The sequence below is a fragment of the Astyanax mexicanus genome, chromosome 24, assembly GCF_023375975.1.
Source record: "Astyanax mexicanus isolate ESR-SI-001 chromosome 24, AstMex3_surface, whole genome shotgun sequence".
NCBI classification, from domain to species: Eukaryota; Metazoa; Chordata; class Actinopteri; order Characiformes; family Acestrorhamphidae; genus Astyanax; species Astyanax mexicanus.
The window spans coordinates 8,629,540-8,651,839 of NC_064431.1; the positions used below are offsets into that span (position 1 = coordinate 8,629,540).

Consider the following 22,300-nt stretch of genomic DNA (forward strand, 5'->3'; position numbering starts at 1 on the left):
TGTCCTGCTGGAAGACCCATGAGCTTGGACGCAAACCCAGCTTTCTGACACTGGGCCCTACATTGGGACCCAAAATCCTTTGGTAATCTCCAGATTTCATGATGCCTTGCACACAGTTAAGGTACCCAGTGCCAGAGGCAGCAAAGGAAATCATATATGTTCAGTACTTTCTACCAGCATCTTTTTGGCTTGGGGTTCACAGGCTAAAAAACTTTGAGTTCAGACATAAATTAATCCCTACAAGGGCTCCTATAGATTTGCTAGCTTTACCTAGCAGTGGAGTTTGCCTGAGATTGCAGGTTGATCAGATAAAGTGTAAGAATTCATGAAACTGCAGATGCTGTGGAAAACTCTTTAAACCAAAATCAAATTAGATTTATATTTTACTTTTTCCTGAGATTGAAGCAAAAATAGAAAAATTCGCTCTGAACTTAAATAACTGTATGGGAACAAGGTACATCACCATGCTCATTGCTGTCTTACACCCCTGCTACAGTCTATTTTTTTAATGAATTCCAGCAGTGTTTTCATTTAAATTGCATATGTGCTTGTAAATGTATCTATGCCAATGGGTGTGGTGGTGTCGAAATTAGGTATATTCTTATAAATGCGGGGTGTATTGCTATCTTGGCAATGAAAAAAACACAGGTACACCACTAATGGAAAACAACCTAGACAGATATCAACAGTCAGATTTCATTGCTATCTTGGCATGTTCTGTTAAAATAGCAGTCCACCGCAGTCAGAACACACCTGGCTCTGAGGGAATGGGGAATGGCAAGTGACAACCAAAACACACTCATGATTAATACGAGAATTAATACATGCCTTTTGTGCGTTTCAAACCACTTAAGGCGTACTTTTCCTGTCGTTATGATAGCAAAGAAGTCAGTAAAATAAGAAGCTCAGTGTAACTGAGTAAAAAAAAAAAAACTCAGCCTTTGGCTTCATTTACACGATACAGTTGCTGATAAGGACTGCTTTATGTTAATGATGAAGTGTAGAGTGGGCTAGCTTAGCTTGAGCTTACGACTCAGATTCATGTGCGTGTTCCTTCAGATGAACATCAGTGAGTTAAATCTTTAATTATTGTCGTGAAGGTGTCTGGCAGCAACAGAGAGGGACTGGGAAACTCCTGTGCAGCCAAGCAGGTCCACCATACCCATCCGACACTGATTGAAGATACTCCTATCTTCTTTAATTAAGCTCAGCACTGAGTGTTATTGGCTGCTTTTTTCTTTTTTTTTACAGCTACAGTGCCCAATGCATTGCTTATGCACTTTACTGGCTGGCTACTTGAAATGACTAAACTGTAAAACAAAATGGCTGTCATGACTGTAATAAATGAGTAAAATGTACTCAGTTACCAACACAATAAATTTCTTACTAGCTTTTAGTTGCAGGTAATTGTAGTTTGATTTAATGACTTTACTTATTGTTTTTGGTTTAGATAATTAGAGCGTACCTTTTTTCATTTGGGCAGAACATCCTTTGCAAGCCAAACTCATACATTTAGGTCCTGTCACCAGCTATTAGCGTACTGGGTGTGTCGTCCTGTCACTGACACTCACTGTCAGTGTGTAGTCATCTCCCCCTTGGCTACCTTGTCTCACTGTTTAATGTAATGGATTACTGCCTGGCCTCAGTATTAAATGCTGTAGGAGGAAGCTGTTGAGCATGACCTTGAGCCCTATCTTACACCCTGATGCTCATTGCTATCTTTCACCCCGTGAACGGTCTATTTTTACGCTTCCGTCTGCATCGATTTAATAGCAATGAAGCTAACAAATTTGATAAATTTCTGGCATATTGCTATCTTGGCAAGGCAGGTGCTTACACTCAATGCATGTACAACCCCGCTTCTTATGCATCTTTTACTTCAACAATAAACATTAGAGAAAAAAAATAACATTGCTGTTTCTTTAAATGACTTTCACAGCATGAACAAGCAGGTCAGTTTTCTCACTTGAGATGTGCAGAAGTGGTGCGCTGTTAAAATAGCAATTTGCTGAAATTAGAGCACATCTGGATTTTTAAGGGATTGGTGAGTGACACGCTGATTGGTTTATTTTACCCATATTAATTAAGAGAAATAGAACATGCCTGTAGTGCATTTTAAGCTGAGCAAGGCAGACTTTTCCTGTCGTTGTGATAACAAAGGCACACTGATGCCCTAAATTGGTACATTAATGCATTAGTACATTAAGAGAATTAGCACATTCCTTTTGCACATTTCGAACTGCGCAAGGAACACTTTTCCCATCGTTATGATGGCAATGACACACTGACACTTTTTTACACACTTTTTTTACTTTAAGCTATACTGATAACTCATGCACTAAAGCAGAATTATGCCAATCGGAAAGGTGGTATCTGTTAATGTTTCAGAAATTAAAAGTCTAATAGGTTACCTGGCACTTTAAAAACTTTGTACTTGTAACTTATCTGCTGATACACAGATTGTTTCAGCAGTCATCTAAGCACATCTAGATTTCCTCTTTCCACCCCCTCCCTTCCTCCAAGGGTTTTGAGAACCTGACTCCAATACTAGGACCACAACTGGCATGACATTAATTTTGACCATTCTTTTCATTATTTTCAAACAAGCCCCAGGATATCTTGTACGACACTAAATTGGATTTGTTATTAAATCTGCATAACCCACCATTATTCAATTAGCCCACTGCCTCAGAAGGGCTCGGGTTTTGATTTAATTTAGGGGTGTAATCTCTTAGTATGTGTATCTGCAGGAGGAGGTTCTGTAAGCACTGGTCTAGCTCCTCATCAGTCCACAGTTGGCTGGATGCTTTTGATGGTTGACTGTTCTCAATCCAAAAGTGAACCTTTAAAGCCCACAAACACCACTGTTGTGCCTGATTAAGATGAATACTGCCCTGATAAACCAGCTATTAACCAGCTTTATAAACCAGTATCTACAGAGTAGCACAAATATAAATTGATTGCAGGGCATTTTTTTTAGGTTAACAAATACTGAACAAAAATATCATATAAAGCTTTTAGGAATTACAACAATTACAGTTACACATTTTTCTAAGAAGCCTCCTCATTTCAGGGGCAAATGAACTTTGCCATAAATAAAATGTTCGTTTGTAATACATTGTAGATAATTGTTTTCAGGCAATGATTCCCTAAAGTATGGAACCCATGGGTATCACCAAACAACTGAACGCCCAGGCCTTTTTGAGTTCACCACTGCGCTCTTTTCCCTCATACTGTACCAAACTGCTAATTTGCCCACTACTAACATCTCTGCTATCTCTCTGATGGATTTCTTTTTTTCAGGCTAGTGATGATTGATTTCTCTTCCATTGAGAGCTCCTTTAACCGCATATTGTAGGTTTACGTCAACAGCTTCCGAATATAAATTCCACCCTGAAATCAACTCCAGACCTTTTTCCTGCTTAACTGATGACTGATGAAATGTAGGGTGTCACAAGAACGTAATTTGGGCCATTAATGTTTGTTTTTATCTTCACCAATGACTTTCCATTAGGTGTAAATGATGCAAAAGTAGCAATGCAGGTTTAGTAATAAACATGTCCTTAATATATAAAACTATAAGTATTTCATTTGTTTTCAAGCACTACCCAGTGCTTTAGCTTTCCATTAATAAAATACATATTGAACAATTAAAAGAAACATAATATATCAACCTAAAGCTAGATATAGAGCAATTACTGCATGGAGCAGGATGGCAACTTCTATGACTTTTATAATTTTAGGTAATTGTTTTATATTTAGTTAAGCATTCATTTATTATTGCAATATTGTGTATCACAATGTCTGTCTCTGCATAATGTTTTTGTTGTTGTTGTTGATGCTGTTGATGATGTCTTTCCTTGTTTAATCTCTGCTGTTGTACTTAATGATGAAACTATTCTCACTGAAGGCATCAAAACTATGAATGAACACATGTGGAGTTTTATGTACTTAAAAAAAAGATGAAATAACTGAAAACATGTTTTATATTCTAGTTTCTTCAAAATAGCCACCCTTTGCTCTGATTACTGCTTTACACACTCTTAACATCATTCTCTCAATGAGCTTTAAGAGGTGGTCACCTGAAATGGTTTTCCAACAGTCTTGAAGGAAGGAGTTCCCAGAGGTGTTTAGCACTTGTTGCCCCTTTGCCTTCTTCACTCTGTGCTCCAGCTCACCCCAAACCATCTGGATTGGGTTCAGGTCCGGTGACTGTGGAGGACAGCTCATTTTTTGTTAAGTACATAAAACTCCACATGTGTTCATTCATAGTTTTGATGACTTTAGTGAGAATCTACAATGTAAATAGTCACGAAAATAAAGAAAACACATTGAATGAGAAGGTGTCTCCAAACTTTTGGCCTGTTCTGTATGTTAAATAGCTTAAATGTGTGTAAAGAAAATGACAAAAAAAATACAAAACTACAGCTTAAAATATTTATTGAACTCATACTTAACATCCCAGCAGACGCACAAAATTAATTCAAAATGTGATATGTATGGTACAGCTTGTTTTCAGCCAATGCTCAACCTTTTTTTTGATTAATACTTAATATATAAATATACACATATAAAATGCTCCTGTGTTTGTTTTGGTGCAGGTCTGGGCGTCCAGTCAGCTTCATGGTGGTGTTCAACACTCCAAGTCCTCTCAGCAAGATCTCCTGGGTCAACCGCCTTCATCTGGCCAAGATAGCGCAGAGTGAGTCCTCCTCCCTCATTTCTCCTGCTTTGAGTCTTCACACACTTGGATGACTTGTCATTCTGAGACATAATGCTTTCAATTGCTGAGATGTTTTGAAGAGCGCTCTGACTGACAGGCTCTAAATGAAACGTCTGATGCTCGCCTGGATGGAGCATTCTTCTCCTACCGGCTGATTCACTGGTTCACCAGAAGAAAGACAATTTCTATGACATTCTTCTGTCTGACCTTTCTGCTCCATGCAGACGGGGGCCGTGTTTAGAATGCCAAAATACAGAGCCTGACACTTTTTCTTTTCTTTTTTTTTCTTTTCTTCCTGCGCATTGCGAAATATGCAGAGATAAAACTGGAATTCCTGCTGGAGACATTCTGCTATCTGATCTCCTCCTTTAAAAGGCGATGACTCCTCATCTTTTTCGATTTTTGTCAGTTTTGTTGATAACCTACAGAGCAGGCGTGTTTTGTTTTGGCCTTATCGTCACATAAACCTTGCTTTAATATGTTTAATCTCAGGGACAGGGCACACAGTACTGCAGCGTCATGAAGTAAAGCCACTGAGGTGGTTGATCGCTCTTGAACTCCACCATACTTCACCGTACGTGATGCACTTTAACATCTGAAAGTCTGAATCAAAGTCTGAATTAAGGATAGTTTTGAGTTTCACACCTTGAATTTTTGTTTATAAATAAGGGATAATCTACAATTACAGTTACCAGCAACAGCTTATTTGCATAAAAGTGACATAACCATTAAACAGCTCATTCTGAATGGGTCTGAAACTGGAAAGAATAGAGCTGGTGAGATCTCTTTATGAACTTCATGAATATGTATTGTATAGCTCATGGAGCTGTTCAAACTGTCCTCTTTGACTCCTGATTTGCTTCGATAAATTTGATTCAGTTATAGCTACTTTCAGGCCAGTCTCTAATACAGGGGAGTTGTTTGCAGAACTTTGACTGGTGCATTTTTTAAATTCCAGTCTCATCCACTGAACTCTGAGACTCACAGCTCCTTCTCAGTCCACCTCTTGCTGTAATGCTGCTCTAGTTTGGAGAGACAGCCTGAGACAGTCTAGACTGAGATTGGATGACAGAGGCTTTAGTGGAAATGTGTGGATCAGGGGGCTTAGTAGGTCTTCACGTTGAGGGTCTGGGACATTAAAAAAAAGCCAAATTGTTCAACATTAGAGCTGTCACAATAACTAATTTTGGCAAAACATCCAATAAATCCTGTATTTATGATACATCATGATACCATATAATACCATTACTGACTGCCATAAGCTTTAAAGTAACACCTATATATATAAAGACAGGTTTCATAATGGCTTATATTAGTATGTTTAGCATACTTATGATCGTATATGGCACTATAGGTACTTAGGAGTTATTATACTACCTTATGACAGTCAAAATAAAGCATTATGTATGCCATATAATGCATTACAAATACAAGATTTTTGTTTGGATGATATACTGTCCCCCTAAAAATGATATTATATTCATTTTAATAGAGACAGACAGAGAGACAGACAAATACGTCTGTGATTCTGATGGAAGTTAAAGAATGTAGCACTGACATAAAGATAATGTCTATTGCAAAATCTCCTTTGGGATCAATAAAGTATCCATCCATTCATCCAGCCGTCCAGCCCCTTGTAAAGAGACATAAACTTTTCTTTATTAAGAATATTTAGGCACTGGAATTTGAATATCCTAAATAAATAAAGTATTGATTCAGCATACCAGCTCATTAATGATATGTTGTCTTTGCTTTCAAATAAAATAATGGACCATATTGAGGTCAGAAAAAATAACAGAACTATATCCATAATATGTTTATTGTGACAAGCCTGTTTGCCATTTTTTTTACAGTAGTAACAGGCATTTATCAGTTAATAATGCTTTTAATTTTCCATGTAATGTATATTTGTATGTGACTTAAGTGCGTGTCAAATTTAAATTGATACCTTGAGCACCTGTTGCTCATTTGAATTCTCATTGGCACTGTTGAGTAAAGGCGTTAATTTAAAAAGTTAATTTAAAAAAAACACATTAATTACTAACAGAATTGTGATATGTTGTTATGTGTAATAAATGTGTAATACTGTATCAATTTTCAAAATACAGAATACAATTTTAATGGTTAGTGTAGATGGTAAAGTTTCAATTTGCGTTTTTGTATTCTGTCATTAGATTTCACTGTTCTGATTGCGTAATAAATTATAAATTATAATTATAATAAAAAAAATAGAAAAAAAATAGATCACTTTATCACGTTTTTATATCAATTTCTCTGATTTTGCTACTTATAGGTATATGTTTATAAAATTTATATTTCACAATTTTCACAATATATCATGTGTATATACACAGCACTTATTGGTTTATTTATTTATTTATTTATTTATTTATTTGTTTGTTTATTTATTTGTCACAGAATATTACATTACATTAAAATCTATTTAATTTTTAAGGAATTGATTATGAAGCTCAGTCTTTCAAAAGGAAATTACAGCACTAGATATTAAAGTGGTGTTTGTAATCTGATGTAAATCTGATGACGGTTAAGGAGGTTGAATATATTTGCCCGGCACTGTTTACATTTACTCCCCCATAAATGCAAATGCGTGTTTGAGAGTGTGGCGGAATTGAACTTCACGAGAGATTAAACCAGCAACATGATTTCCTTCCCCTCCCTTCACTCGCGTCCCCCGAACCTCCAGCCCACCCCCGGCCGGCGGTAAAGTGCCGGGCTGACAGCTCTCTGAATCTGTCTTAACATGCCCCTCCCCTCCATCACACACTCGGCTGCAGAGACACACTGCTGCTAAGTCTGCAGGACGCTCCATTAGGCTCATATCCACCCTGCCAGTGGTGGAACTGCTGGGAACAAGTGAGGGGGCAATAGCACCGGAGCCTATGGTACACGCCCAAAATCTTTATTAATGTAGATATTAGGGGTTTCAGCATAACGCATTAACTCACATGATTAAACTAGAAACTTTTACACATTTTCTATTTTATAGTTATCTATATTTTATAGATCCTGGTGATAAAGTATTAGCAGCTTATTTAGTGATCTACAGCATCACTGTGAAGTTTAGAAGGTGGATTACTCCTTATTTTTTGCTGAAATTTAAGTTGTTGAGTTTGGAATATGGAGCTAGACTAGTGTTCATATCCTCAAATAAAGCTCTCCATTAAATCCAGTAACTCAATAAAAGCACAAGAAATTGTTATAATGATCAAAACTACCCTGAAATATTATGACAAAATAAAAAAAAAGTGCTCTAGTCTGTCAGGCATATACCACACTACACTATTATGACTGTCCTTCTCCCAGAAAATACAGTTAAATATTAGAATTTATATTTATTAAATATTGTTGTGATTACTACAGTTGATTGTGTTAGATGATTGTGTTTAATTTGACAATCTAGCAAAGATTATTTTATTTGCATGTAAATACCCATTAATAAAAGCTTAGACTTGATAAATCATGTAATTTTGTGGTAATGTATTATTATTATTATTATTATTATTATTATTATTATTATTATTATTATTATTATTATTATTATTTACATATGTACTAATTCTCTTAATTATTTGTGGGTGTGTTTTGGGCGTAACATGCAATAAACCACCAAAACAAATAGTGTGTCACTTGTCATTACCTTTAAGAACTAGGTGCTCTCTGATTTGGCGGATTGCTATTATAACGCCATAGCTACCTGAATATGTTTCTAAAAAGAAGTACTTCTCGTTAACACTTGTTCATTATTTTTATTGTTGATGTAAAAGTTTGCATAGCTGCCGACAGGCACACGCTATGGGTTTGTGCACCTCTGCCATGTGTCCATGTGTGCATAACAAGCGGGGGTGGTCCATAGTTGGGTATGTGCCTGTGTTGAAAGGTCACACAGAAATATCGTGATATTAAAAATCCATATTGTGATAATAGGGATGTTCTGCCTTAAAAGTAGTCTATTATTTACTGTGAAGCTTTAAGTGTATTTATTGTATAATTGTTTTAGTTTGCAGTTTATATGCATGCACTAAATATTCTGCAATATTTTTTGCTGCATTATATTATTTTATGCTATATTATTTATTTTGCCACATTATGATTATGCTGTTATACTCTTATACTATATTCCTGAAATGAATTAATTATTTTTCTGTTTTCCTATATTGCCAAGTATATCGCTATTGCAAAAATACCCTGAAATATCGTGATATTATTTTAGAGCCATATCGCCCACCCCTACTGCCAAGATAGCAATGAACTTCTGACTGGCGTCTGTCTAGGTTGTATTCAATGTATATCAATGGTGCACCTGTGTTTTCTGTTACCAAGATAAACAAGCAATGCTCCAGAAATGTACCTGAACACACCTTTTTCCCACATCACCATACCCATCACCGTCGCTATTTAAACGACAAGCCTGTTAAGGTAGTGTAAGATAGCAATAAGCATTGTGACACAGCTTGCGCAGGGTTTAAGACAGATCCCTTAGTCTGACTGTGTGAAGTGACAAAACAATTTTGAACACTGAGAAAGCACCTATCAGCAGAGTTTCTTTCTTTCTTTCTTTTTAATGTGCCGTGCTTGTCTCTTTTCTATTCATAGCAACAAGCAAACAGACACTTTTGTATTTTAGCAGATTGCCAGTGTTTTGCTAAATTGTTGTGTCCACAGGAACAACAGTAACAGTCCTCCATGCGGCACTCGTTTTGCTTGATAGGCTCCGGGTATTGAAAATGGTTTTATGTTGATGCGCAAATAACAATCTTGGCTGACACTAAGTGGATGTTGGCAGAATAAGTGGCACGATCCCCACAACACTGCTAGCTAGCGACCGAGTGAAAGCATTTATCCAGAGCCTTTCTGAGGAAAATATTTCCTATTCTCTCTCTGTGTCTCGAACACACAAACCCACACAGGAGTGTTTATGGCAAGGAGCCATTTTGTGTTCTTTGTGGGCCTTTTTGTTTGTTTGCATAGCTGCCCTTTTATCGCCTGTTGTTTTTTTCCTTTCACACATCCATGCCATCCTTTTGGCCTGTAGACCAGAATAGCTTGTCTTTCTTTTATTGTGGGTTTTATTCTTCTTTTCTATCATTTCCTCTAGTCTTACTGCCCACATCTAACTTTCACAGTTCACCAAACAAAGCCTTTACTTTTTTTCTTAAGTTGCTGTTTAACTTTATCATGCTACAATAATGCACTTAATGCACAACACGTACTCATAGCCACACTACAGATCAGTGTACTTAAAGAATGCTAAAATGAAAGCTTTTCATGTACTTATTATACTTTTACTACATAAAAAAGTTTACCAAATTTTTGATATCACTTTATTTGGATGGTCCATTATAGATGCTTCATAGATGCTCTACTAACATCCAACTGACATTCAACTTACTGTTAATTGTATGTGTATTATATACAACTTAACTGTAAGGTAAAAGTAAATGATTCTCTATTAAATGAAACACTTCATCCAACTCTAACCTAAACTCTAATCTTAACATCTTATGCTTAGATTTAGTGTTTATGTTAAGGTTTAGGGTTAGGATTTAGGTTTAGAGTTGATTCATGATTAAGGTTAGTATTATTGTTAGGTTAAGATTAAGGTTTAGATTTAAGGTTAAGGTTTGGGTTAGGGTTAAAGTATAGGGTTTATGTAAAGGTTTGTTTGAAGGTTAAGATTTAGGGTTGATTCATGGTTTAGGTTAAACTTGGGTTTAGGTTTAGAGTTTAGGGTTAGGCTGATTTGTGGTTAAAGTTAGACTTTTCTTGAATATATTATATTATTATTATTATTATTTAATATATGTAATATTTAGTTTGTTGACAAGTTGACAAAATGTTAAGTGTAAATATACTGCATTGTAATATATTTAATAAAATATGCAATATACTTTTTTCTAAAGTGTAATTAAAGTTTAATGACAACAGTATAATATTATTAGTAGTATAGTCTTTTAATATATGTTAAGTAAGTACATAAATTGGCTAGTGTATATTTACAATATAGACATTTTTCAGTATGTTTTAAATGTTTAAATGTCTGCTAAAGTTGCAGCTAACAGCAAAATGGTAGTGTAACCTCTTGGTTTTAGATTTGCGCCACTTTTGTGCTGCAGTAAATGTGGTCTTTATATTTCCAGTACAGAAAATGTCACAGATTGTACTTAATTCTCCACTGTGTAAGTTAGCATGCTAACTCACTAACCCTAAAAAGTTGAACTGAGACAAATTTAACGCTAAGGAATATATCCAACGTGATACATCTCTCCAATCAGCAAATAACTATTCTGAGACACCATGCACCTCTTATTGCTGATTTAGAATCACAAGCTAAAATATCGCACTACTTCAAATATCTCAGATTTCTTCTTCTTTCCGTATAATTTTCTGTATTTACACCACACAAGTTTGCTTTCACAGTACATCTGTCCAATCAGAAGAGAGCAGGTGTTTGCTTGATATGTTTCCTCAGAACACAGAATGAATCATTCGTTCTACATTCATTCATTCCTGTGAAACATGAAACATGATTTTTGAAAATATTAATATATCATATAATTAGAAAAGTTTCTAGCATTTCTTAGCCTATATTCTGCTTAATATATACTGTTATGGCAAATGTGCAGCTGTAGTGGAAAGAGGCATATGGTAATGACAATTTTAGCACCGCTTTTATTTGTTAGTTTTTTCTTTGACACTTAAAGGCCCATCCATGGCCTCCTCTTTGGCCTGCAGAGCAAAATAGCTCGTCTGGGTTTTCTTTGTTATTTCCTCTTTCACAGGCGACTTTATCAGACCACCAAACATAGCCTTCGCATGCCTATACTTTTTTCAAGTCGATGCTCAGGCATCAGGCTAAAAATGCGACTAACAGCAGCGCAAACTGCGAAGTGGTAGCGTAACCCTGCCGTACTCCCTCTGTCTCTCTTGAGTGAAGCACGTTTGTAATTGAACCTGGCTAATATGTCCATTACCCCTTAATTACATCACACCCACACTTTGCTTACCCATTTAACTAAATGTAATTACAAGGGGTGGGTGGAGGAGTTGGCCGTGTTGATGTAATTTCATGGGTGGCCTGCTGTTGCTAGGCTCTCGCGCCTCTCCTGTGGTGATGTTGGACCGATACGAGCTCAGGAGGCCCCAGGCCACGCCGCAGAATCCCCATCTTCCAGAGCCGACTAATGAATCAGCCTGGAACCGCTAACATCTACCTCCGCATCAGTGATATCCCCCGTGTGATCCAGGTGATTGCTCTGGCAGCTCAGACTAAACATACACAGCGACTGTTGGAGTGTGTGCCCTGCGGCAGGATTAATTAGGCAAGGGGGCAGGAGTAATTAAAGAGGGGACCCAACTACCTTCATCTAATGAATGACTGGGGAGATGAGCTTATCTGGTTTATAGCTGAGTAGCACTCATGCTAAGACGTTGTTATCTCTCCATCTAGAAGTTCTTAACCTTTTTTACTCTGTGACCCCCTTTTAGTATTCACAATATTTTGCAACCCCCTTAAACTCACCACCCTGTGGTCAACTAACCCTCCAAAAAAGCATTAGAGAGGAATAGCTGACAGGGTAAAAGATTCAGAATTGTCCTCTTCCACGCCATTTTTCATAACCGATATTAACCCTTACAACCCAAAATCGCACCTTGTGTTCTCAGCTAAATTACTCAGGAATCCTTTCACATATATCTGGTTAGAAAGAGCGGATTTTTTTTTTTTCTAAAAATAAAGTGTGACATCCCAGTGCACTAAAGCATCTGCAAGAAAGCCATTGAGAAAAACACCTAAAAAATTGAGATCTCCTTCCCCAACCAATATTATTTACCTTTAGTGCTTCGAACATATTTATATGATGTTTTAAACCAAATAATATCAGTAAATGACTCAAAAGTGTCCACAGAAAAAGTGTGTCACGCCTGCCGCTCCTCATTCTGCCTCTCCTGTCGGTTGTGACAATAAAGACTACAATCCCCAGAACTCTAAGAACTACAAACGCAGTGACGTCACCGAGCACATGTCTCAGCACCGTGATACGTCACCTGAGTGGTAACTCGGTTCTGGTGTGCTCTCCCTATTTAAGGACACCGTACTTCTTTGTTCCTCGCCGCGTATTGCCCTCCGTGCTTACAAAGCGTTTTTTTTTTCTTGTGTTATATTCTGCTATTTTGTGTATCGTGTTTTTGGACTTTGATTTTGGATATTGCTCTGATATAGTTGTTTTGCTGGTTTCTGATCTCTGTCTGGACTTTGTTACGTCTCTGCCTTGCCTCCTATGCGTTTGGTTGCCTGGTTTACAACCTCATTTTCTGGTATGTTGTGTTATAGCCTCTGGTCCTGTTTGTTTGTTTGTATATTTGTAAATAGTGTAAATAATCTCCCTTTTGCACCATATCCGCCCTAATCGTTGTCTTGCCTGGCCCGTCTGACAGTGTGAAACTACCTGCACTCAAACTAAAGCTAGGTATGGCACTACTTTATATAGTTTTTATTTTACTTGCACATTTTTACTAAGTAGTTATTTTGAACTAAACATTTTTATTTATTTAGACTAAAAAGTTTTTGTATATAGTTGGTTTCTTTGTGAGTCCTGATATAAATACTGAAAGGCATAGGCTGCTCTGAGTGTCAGGTTTTTAGTATCTACATGTATTCTAGAGGTGTGATTATCAAGAAAAATAAATCTGCCTGATGCTCTCCATGTATTTTGTCAAAGTAATAATTAATAATCCATAAAATGAACTATCATCAATATTCTTATGCTTTCAACTCATAAAAACTCTAGTCTAACCATTTTTGAAAAGATATCTTAGGTGTGAATATATTTAAAGTCTAAACATTTAAAAATAAAAACAGGCGCTTGGTAAAATTTGGACCAAAACATGATCAGTTCCAGGGAAATAAACCAATTCTGCTTCCTTTTCCATTGTAAATGATTACATTTTTGAACAGCCGTATGGCTTCTGGAGTAAAAGAGATCAGGGCATGTGTCTGTCTGATATAATTACTGTGTTATAAGACCTGAAAGAGAAACTGACAAAAACGGAGAAAAAATACACCATAACAGTCTAGGGTTCAAAGGGTTAATTGGATTTAGTATTTCCATTACACTAGTAAAGGTTAATCTTTCTCTTCAGTCCATATTCAGTCCACAGGCTTCTCTCTGTACTTCTTGAAAAATTCCAGCCTGGCCTGCTTATTCTTCATGTTTATTTCTGATTTTCATCTTCTAGCCTGTGTACTTTAGTTCATGAAGTCTTCTGTGAACAGTAGATTGTGAGACCTTCACTCCTGCCCTCTGGAGGTTAGTGGTGATGTCACTAACAGTTGTTTTAGGGTCTTTCTTTACAGCATGCACAGTGTTTACAATATTAATTATTGGGGTTTTTCTTGGTCTACATGTTCAACATCTGGCACTTAGTACACCAGTGATGACTTTCTTCTTCAGCACATTCCAAACAGTTGTACTGGTTATGGACAATATTTGTGCAGTGTCTCTGATTGACCTTTCACCTTCTCTCAGCTTCACAACCCCCCCCCCCCCCCCCCCTATAAATGCTCAGTATGCACAGATAAAACCCAAATCTACAAACTGAGTGCAGACATTCAGTGCTATTTATTGTTTGAATAATACATAGAATAGGTGCTAATCTTCTAAACTGGGTATCAGTTTATACACCTGGAGATAAAAGCTATAAAATGTTTTTTTTTTTTTTTTATCTTTTGTATTATATTATACTTGCCTTTTAATGTCAAACCCAAATGTGTTTAGTCTGCAGCAGAATTCAAAGGGCCACTAATGATCACTAATGTTTGTAAATACAGTCTGCATGTCTAGGTACTTGCTTTTATAAATCTGTGGCCATGAAAGAGATTGTAACCAGTTCAATTATTTAAATGGGTGATTGAATACCTTTTGGCAATAGTGTACATTAATCTTTTGAATCCTACGCTCATTATCTAGTGCTAATCTTGAAGGCCGCTAAGAAGCGAGTAGATTGACAGAACTTAATTAGTAGTATGAGTGTTTTTTAGCTACTACTGTAAAATGTACATTTATGTGGTTGTAAAAGTGAAGAAGGAAGGGACTGCTGGGCTGCTTTCAAGCTGTCTGCAAACTGCAAATGGAATTGCATAGCTGTATTTGATGGGGCAGAAATTTTGCAAGCCAGATTTCTGGCCGCCACTAGAGTCTCGTTTTTACCCATCAAAGTATCCGAAGCCCTACTTTCCTACGTTCATGGGACATTGTCATTTAGACTGATAGTCAGAGTGTAACTGGGCCTTAGGCTACTCCAAATCTTACCACCCTCACATATGCCCTTCTTATTTGTCATGCCAAAAGCATCCTCCGCCCCCTGGCCCTCCATCATGCTCATCCATTTCATTAGCAGAGTTTGTCCACTTCCCCTCCTCGCAGTGCTTCCGGATGCATCTGTGCCTCAGAAAGGAAATCTTGCCATGCACCCGCACTCACCGGAGAGACCCCGGCTCTGCCAGCGTGCCCCCGCTGTGCAAGAAGAGACGCCATCCTAATCGTGGCCAGATAAAAATAAATACATAAAAACAAACAAAAAAAAAAACAAAAAAAAAAAACAAGTCGCCAGTAAGCAAAGCTGACCCCACGCTGTGCGGACTCGGAGGCAGGGAAGCGGCGGCTCACGCTTGAAAAGAGAGCGGAGGGCGCCATTAATTACGCCGGGCGTGCAGGCTGAAAGTGTGCCGCTGCATCTCATTGACGCCGAGAGAGAGAAAGAGAGAGAGAGAAAGAGAGAGAGAGAAAGAGATAGGCCCGGCGCTTTCCCTGAGATTCCTTATTACAGAGCTCAGGCCTAATTAATGCTGCTCAATCCAAACAATATTAATGAAGCTTTTCAAAGCCTGCGCTGCGATCGGTTTTGGCAGGCGCAGTGTGGTCTTAACCAGGCTCCAGCCGAGAGGCCGGAGGAGGTAGAAGGAGAAGAGTTGACGTGTGCGCTAACACACACACACACACACACACACAAATACTATTGACTTTTTAGAGTTTTAGGGCATGAAGTCATATTGCGTATATCGTCACTGTCCAATGAAAAACACTTCTCTACAAAACAGCAACTTTATTGGAAAGAAAAAAAAACCTTGTTAACTTCAGTGGAAGTCAATGTAAAAAGAGTTTATTTCAGGTCATTTTGAAGAGTTTCTATTGGTCCGTTCATCAAGAAATTTTGGCACAGTGTAAGGGACGGTTTGTCTGTTCAAATTATGTAGTAAACTAAAAAAAAAAAAAAATGGACATAAGTGTTTTTCATTGGACAGCGACGACAGGTTTTATGTATGTATATTTATGTTTATGTTACTTTATATGTATGTTTATGTCTTTTTTAACAGATTATTCACGTCACTATATTTGTCTGCGAAATCCCCTGTATTTTACTCATTTTACAGAGCCTGGAGGCATATTAGCATTTTAACACGACGTAACCAGCAATATCGTTTACAGTAGGTAGATTACTTTTATTTATGCTAATATACATGAATTACATCTCTTCTTCTCATACGCACACACATCTGCTCACATGTTACCTCTTTCCCTTTGTCGTTAAAGGTGGAATATGGAGCTAGAGTTCATTTCCTCCTTTGGCATGCTTTTGTGTTTCTCATTGGGTCTCGACTGCCCCTTTAAACACTCCAAGCTCAAAATCCATCCATCTATCCATTTTCTGTGAATCAGCTAAAAGAGTGTGGAATAAGAATCACAATAATAAGCCCCATTTTAGTCCACTGGTTGAGCTCTTCAGACAGTACACAGCAGGATTAGCCAGCAGACTTTTTTTTCTGAGGGAGGGATCTGTACCAACAGTCTGTGTCTTCTATCACAGATTCTATCTTAGCTTCTATCACAGTCAAACATGATCTAGAGTGTTTGCATTTTGCTATTTAGCACAAGCTAAAACTACCTGTTGACACTAACACTAGAGCTGGTGATTGTGTTCAATCAAGAGCTTCATAAATGTGTTGTGTATAGCCCATAGACCTATTATAACTTGAAAAATAGGTATAATATACATACTATACATATATAATATGTAATAAAAGCTTAGTCTTAAATGCTTAAGAGGCCCAGCAGACTAAGGAGCTGCCACTATGATCAGGTGATTTAAATCCCGTTTAAAATCCCGGTCATGCAGCTTGCATTAACAGCCAGCGCCCAAAGGGAACACAGTTGGTGTATTACACGTTACATTGGGCATTACGTTGGCCAATTATGAAATGTGATGATGATCCCCCTCATATTAATGGCAGCAATACCCATGTTAGTAGCAATGTTTACATATATATATATATATATATATATATATATATATATATATATATATATATATATATATATATATATATATATATATATATATATAGAGAGAGAAATTTTAACTTTAGGATGTCCAGTCACAAATAGCTGTAATATTATTGGGCACCAACAAGCATGCAGTTTCCTTTTAATAAAGACAGCACTTAGATAGCTGGGCCACTTGAGAACCTCGTAATGAAAACTTTGAAATGGACTGTTTTGTTCAAGAATGTTTGGGCGACAGATATGCACACAAACACAATTTTTCTTTCTCTTTTTCTCTTTATCTCTTTTGTTCTCTCTCTGTTGTTCTCTCTCTCTCTCTCTCTCTCTCTCTCTCTCTTTCTCTCTCTGGAGCTAGAGAGGGGGCACTCAGTTGTAGGAAGAGATAGCTTTGAAATTATATGTATTGGAATCAGCAGGAGGGACATGGAGGAACATGTGGCGAGAGGTTTCGTCTGTGTGTACGTTGTGCACTCGATACGTGTGTGTGTTTTTGTGTGTGTGTGTCTGTGTGTTTCTGGAGAAGGAAGAAGAAAAGTAAAGTGCAATAGAAATTGTGCAGATAGAACGATGAAGGAAAAACAGACTTTCAGGCCTATTGTTGAGATGGATTAGGACGAGGAGGCAGTTGAATGCGGCTAGAAAGAGGACGGCGTTGTGTAGAGAGAGAGAGAGAGAGAGAGAGAGACAGAGCAAGAGCGAGAGAGTGTGTGTGTTTCTGAGTATGTATAAGTGAGAGAAAGAGAGAGAGAGAGAGAGACAGACAGAGAGAGACCCGAGGAGCAGACAGATGATGATTAAGCCCAGCACTCAGTGGTGCCACAGGGAGTTGTGCCGAGAGGCAGGGGGCTAACGGCTCAGCTTTAGCACACTAGCTCTACCTCTCCATCTCCACTCCCTTCGCTCGCCCACAGATCGATGGCCACGGCCACAGCTTCCACAATCCTCCCAGATAAACAAGGGGGCGGAAAGAAAGGAACAAAGCTCTGCCAGCTGACGTTAGACACATCGACAGCTGCAGAAACTACTAGAACTGCTGGAGCAAAACTCTGCTAGTTAGTGTATTTGCTAATTTGGCTTATATTAGTAGTAGTACTTGTTGTTTGTAGGTGTACTAAATCTTGATTGTCCTTTTCTAGTCCTACAATAATTGAGCAAAATTCTCTGTAAGTGAATCCAACAACACTTTTACTAGTTGATGGTTGTGCTGGCCTATAAAAGGCTATAGTTCTTACTGACTGACTGAGGGAAACTTTCAACCAATAAAATCAATGACTCAAAGCTCTGCTCACTGGTTTGCCTAAACAAGAAATTATCTTGTACTGTTGTATGAGAAAATTGTAGGCTATGTGGACTCATATTTTATATTTTGGTTGTATTGTATTTAAAGGGAATGCAGTCTGAAGTAGCTGCTGCTGTAGCTAGATATACTATCCCAACAATTCAACAGTCTATTTATCATTATTCACAGCTTTATTATTTACAGAAAATCCGGGGATACCAAATATATATAGCTAGCTAATTCATATCCACTGCCTTCCAAATAACAGGAGCTGCGTCTGTGGCTGAAGAAGCTACATTTAAAACATCCACCAAAATGTTCATACATCTGCTCTTACCTTTCTGTGGAGGGAAACTCTGTTCTGAAGCTCTGTCAGGTAATGAAAGGTTGTTGAAGTAGACGCTAGCTTAGGAGCTAATCTATGAATGATGAATAATGGCTGTCTATTGCAAGAAAACCTTAGAAGCATGCCGGACCCATGAGCTTCACCAAAGCTTCAGAACTACGCCGCTTCTTCTGGCTAAGATATTCTGGTGTTGGTTTTATTTCCATATAATGATACAAGCAGAAGTGTGGCTGTTCGGTTAGATGTTTTGAATTTAGCTGCTTCAACCCCAGACGCAGCTCCCCTTTTGTGGAACATTGTGGACAAAGTTATATAAAGCACTGCAAACTCTGCCACTCAAGCAACATCCTCCTCCTTTTCCAATAACTGTGGTGCCCTGTAACAAACTGATACTAATTCTGTGCTTTTATAATCACTGTGATTATAATCTGTATCAATGATCTGCTGCTGCACCAGAAGATCTAACACACAGTAAACAATCATGGCCACCTCCTTGTCATCGTGCAGAATGGCCTATAAAAGGCAATAGTGCTTACAGACTGACTGAAGGAAACATTCAAAAAATTAAATCAGTGAATTATATCCTACTAATGGTCTGAGGACAACTTCTCGCCTCAAACCACGCATGTAAATGTGCTGCTGAGAGGAGATGTAATCTTAGGTTAGTTTAAAATATTATGGTAAATAATAAAGTGTTGCAAAAATGTTGTAATGTGAGGGTTAAAGTTTGTAGTGATCGTATTTTTGTTTAATATCATTACAACCGCGCCCAACATCACTTAAAATAAAATATGGTGGTGGTTCCATCATGCTGTGGGGCTGTCCGGTCAGTGCAGGAACTAGGAATCGAGTCTTGTTAAAGTTAAGGGTCACATGGATTTCAGTCATCAGCAGCAAATTTTGGAGAACAATGTTCATGAATCAGTGACAAGTACAACGTTCTGGAATGATCATCTCAGTCCCCAGACCTGAATGATTTTAAAATCTGTGGTGTGATTTAAAGCAGGCTGTTCATGATCAGAGACTATCAAACCTGACTGAACTGAAGATGTTTTGTAAAGAAGAATGATCTAAAATACCTTCAACCAGAAACTTCCACCAGACTCTCATTGGAACCTATAGGAAGTGTTCAGAGGCTGTTATTTCTGCAAAAGGAGGATCTACTAAATATTGATGTCATTTATCTGTTGGGGTGCTTAAATTTATGCACCTGTCTAATTCTGTTTAAAGAATTATTGCACACTTTCTGTAAATCCTATAAACTTCATTTCACTTCTAAAATATCACTGTTATTCTGCTATATGAAATATTTAACTGAAAATGCTGATCTAAACAATCAGTGATTTATAAAGAAAATTTATGAAAATTATCAGTGGTGCCCACATTTTTTATACTACTGTTAATTTTGTAAGTCCAAAAGGGATGTCCAAAACTGTTTTCTAGGTCTAGGCATTGTTATATTATTTAATACTAATTAATTCAGTACTAAACTTTGACTAAAGGCGTCTTTTAAGACGTGACAGTGACTATAAATAGCTGTGTTTTACCATTGCTCTTCTGATCTGTTATTCACCAACTACTTAAAACTACTGGAGAATAGGGGTGAGACGGAGAGATAAAAACGGACGATATTTCTCATCAGGCTTAAACCTGTCTCGCGGGCAAAAAAACAGTTAAGTGTGGACTTTTTAAGAGGGATCTGGCAACCCAGTAGCGATAGCGATAGAGTGTGGTGGCTGAGCAGTGAGAGCAGCTCTCAGCAGAAGAGGAAAATTCAGGCATTTGCAAAGATGATGCTTCTGCTACTTTTAAGTTGTATATCCGGCTTCATTTTGGCTCCAGTGGAAACAATAAACGTAACAGAGTGACCAACAAGACACAAACCATATGTAAATACTGTAAATAAATCCTACACGTGACTGTTTCATAGACAGTTGTACTAATCCCTTAGCTCTGTACTGTATTTAAAAAAATGAAGTTCTGTCTCTGTTTGCACTTCAAGCATAGTCTTAATATGACTGGTTATGGTTATGCATAGTTAAATTACAAGAGATTTAGGAGAAAAAAAACACAAACCATAGTCTTAATATGACTGGTTGTGGTTTGCACCTATTGTTTGCACTATATAAGACCTAGAAAAGTTTTATTTGTATTTGTTATTCTTATTTCTGTTTCTTATAGAATCAATGTGTGAGAGAAACCAGTCTGTTAAGTTTGCGTTATATGATTTTGTTAAAAAAAAAAACTCTAATTTCCAAGCCATTTTTCATTTTTGACGGTTTCTTTAAAATTGTATTTTTAAATCTCGTCTCGTCTCTTTCTTGTGAACCCAATATCGTGTCTCGTCTCATCTCGTGATATTAGTGTCTCGTCACACCCCTACTGGAGAATAAACGACAGAATAACTTCTTAATCCACAAACTTCCACAAAATTCTCAAAATTCCATTCACAATCCATTTAATGAACTACTGTACTGTGGGTGCAGGGGGGTGCTGCATGACTGCATCATAAAAATTAAAATAGCCATGTATGTATTATTAACCCTAAATGAAAGGGTTAATTACAACACGAAGAAGCAGCTATTGCATTTTAATGGACAATTAAAATGAACAATAAAAAAAATCTCCTCTTGACTTGTGCAAAATACTTCGCTCTTTAGTTTCTACTCCAATGATTGCATTCCAAGAACCCGTCTGTGAAAGTCCTGAAGTGGTTGACCTCCTAACCAACCAATCAGTGAGTCTTTCTGCGTCCACCTGTGGTGGTGGTACACTTCAGACACCCCTCAATGTCCATGGCATGCTCTTGTTTTTGTTTTTGGTTGTATTGTATTTGAAGTTAATGCAGTCTTAAGTACCATTCACATTCTCATAATTACAGGTGCATCTCAAAAAATTAGAATATCATTGAAAAGTTACTTTATTTCAGTAATTCAGTTAAAAATGTGGAACTCATATATTATATAGATGTGTTAAACCCAGAGTGATCTATTTTAAGCGTTTATTTCTTTTATTGTTGATTATTGTGGCTTATAGCCAATGAAAACCCAAAAATCAGTATCTCAGAAAATTAAAATATTATTTAAGACCAATTTGTACTTGTGTGGGCAATGCTCTGCACTGACTTTGGGCATTTTTTTTATCAAGTCTAAAATCAGTGCAGTCTTTTCCTGCAAAATCTTACAGCACTTCATGCTTCCCTCTGCTAAAAACTTTTATGGAGATGCGGATTTCATTTTCCAGCAGGACTTGGCACACTGCCCACACTGCCAAAAGTACCAGTTGGTCTTATATAATATTCTAATTTTCTGAGAGTTTTCATTGACTGTAAGCCATAATCATCAACAATAAAATAAATAAAAGCTTAAAACAGATCTCTCTGTGTTTAATACATCTATATAATAAATGAGTTTCACATTTTGAACTGAATTACTGAAAAAAAAATGAACTTTTCAATGATATTCTAATTCTAATTGAAAATAAAATGGTATCTATGAATCGTTTATCAAGACCATTATCACGTCATCCGTTACCATCAGGTTTAGATCATCCTCCTCACATAAATGAGCTGCATAATCAGGAAAGCAAAGAGA

At 37.2% G+C, this 22,300-nt stretch overlaps 1 protein-coding gene across 4 annotated transcripts in view; it reads left to right on the forward strand.

Annotated features, from left to right (window-relative positions):
- Positions 1–22,300, forward strand: part of arhgef10la (Rho guanine nucleotide exchange factor (GEF) 10-like a) — a 288,915-nt gene that overhangs the window by 155,952 nt on the left and 110,663 nt on the right. For all 4 annotated transcript variants that reach the window (XM_049471703.1, XM_049471702.1, XM_022682351.2 and 1 more), the window contains one exon: positions 4,602–4,702. In XM_049471703.1, the coding sequence (XP_049327660.1) occupies positions 4,602–4,702 (101 nt within the window). The remainder of the gene's footprint in view (positions 1–4,601; positions 4,703–22,300) is intronic.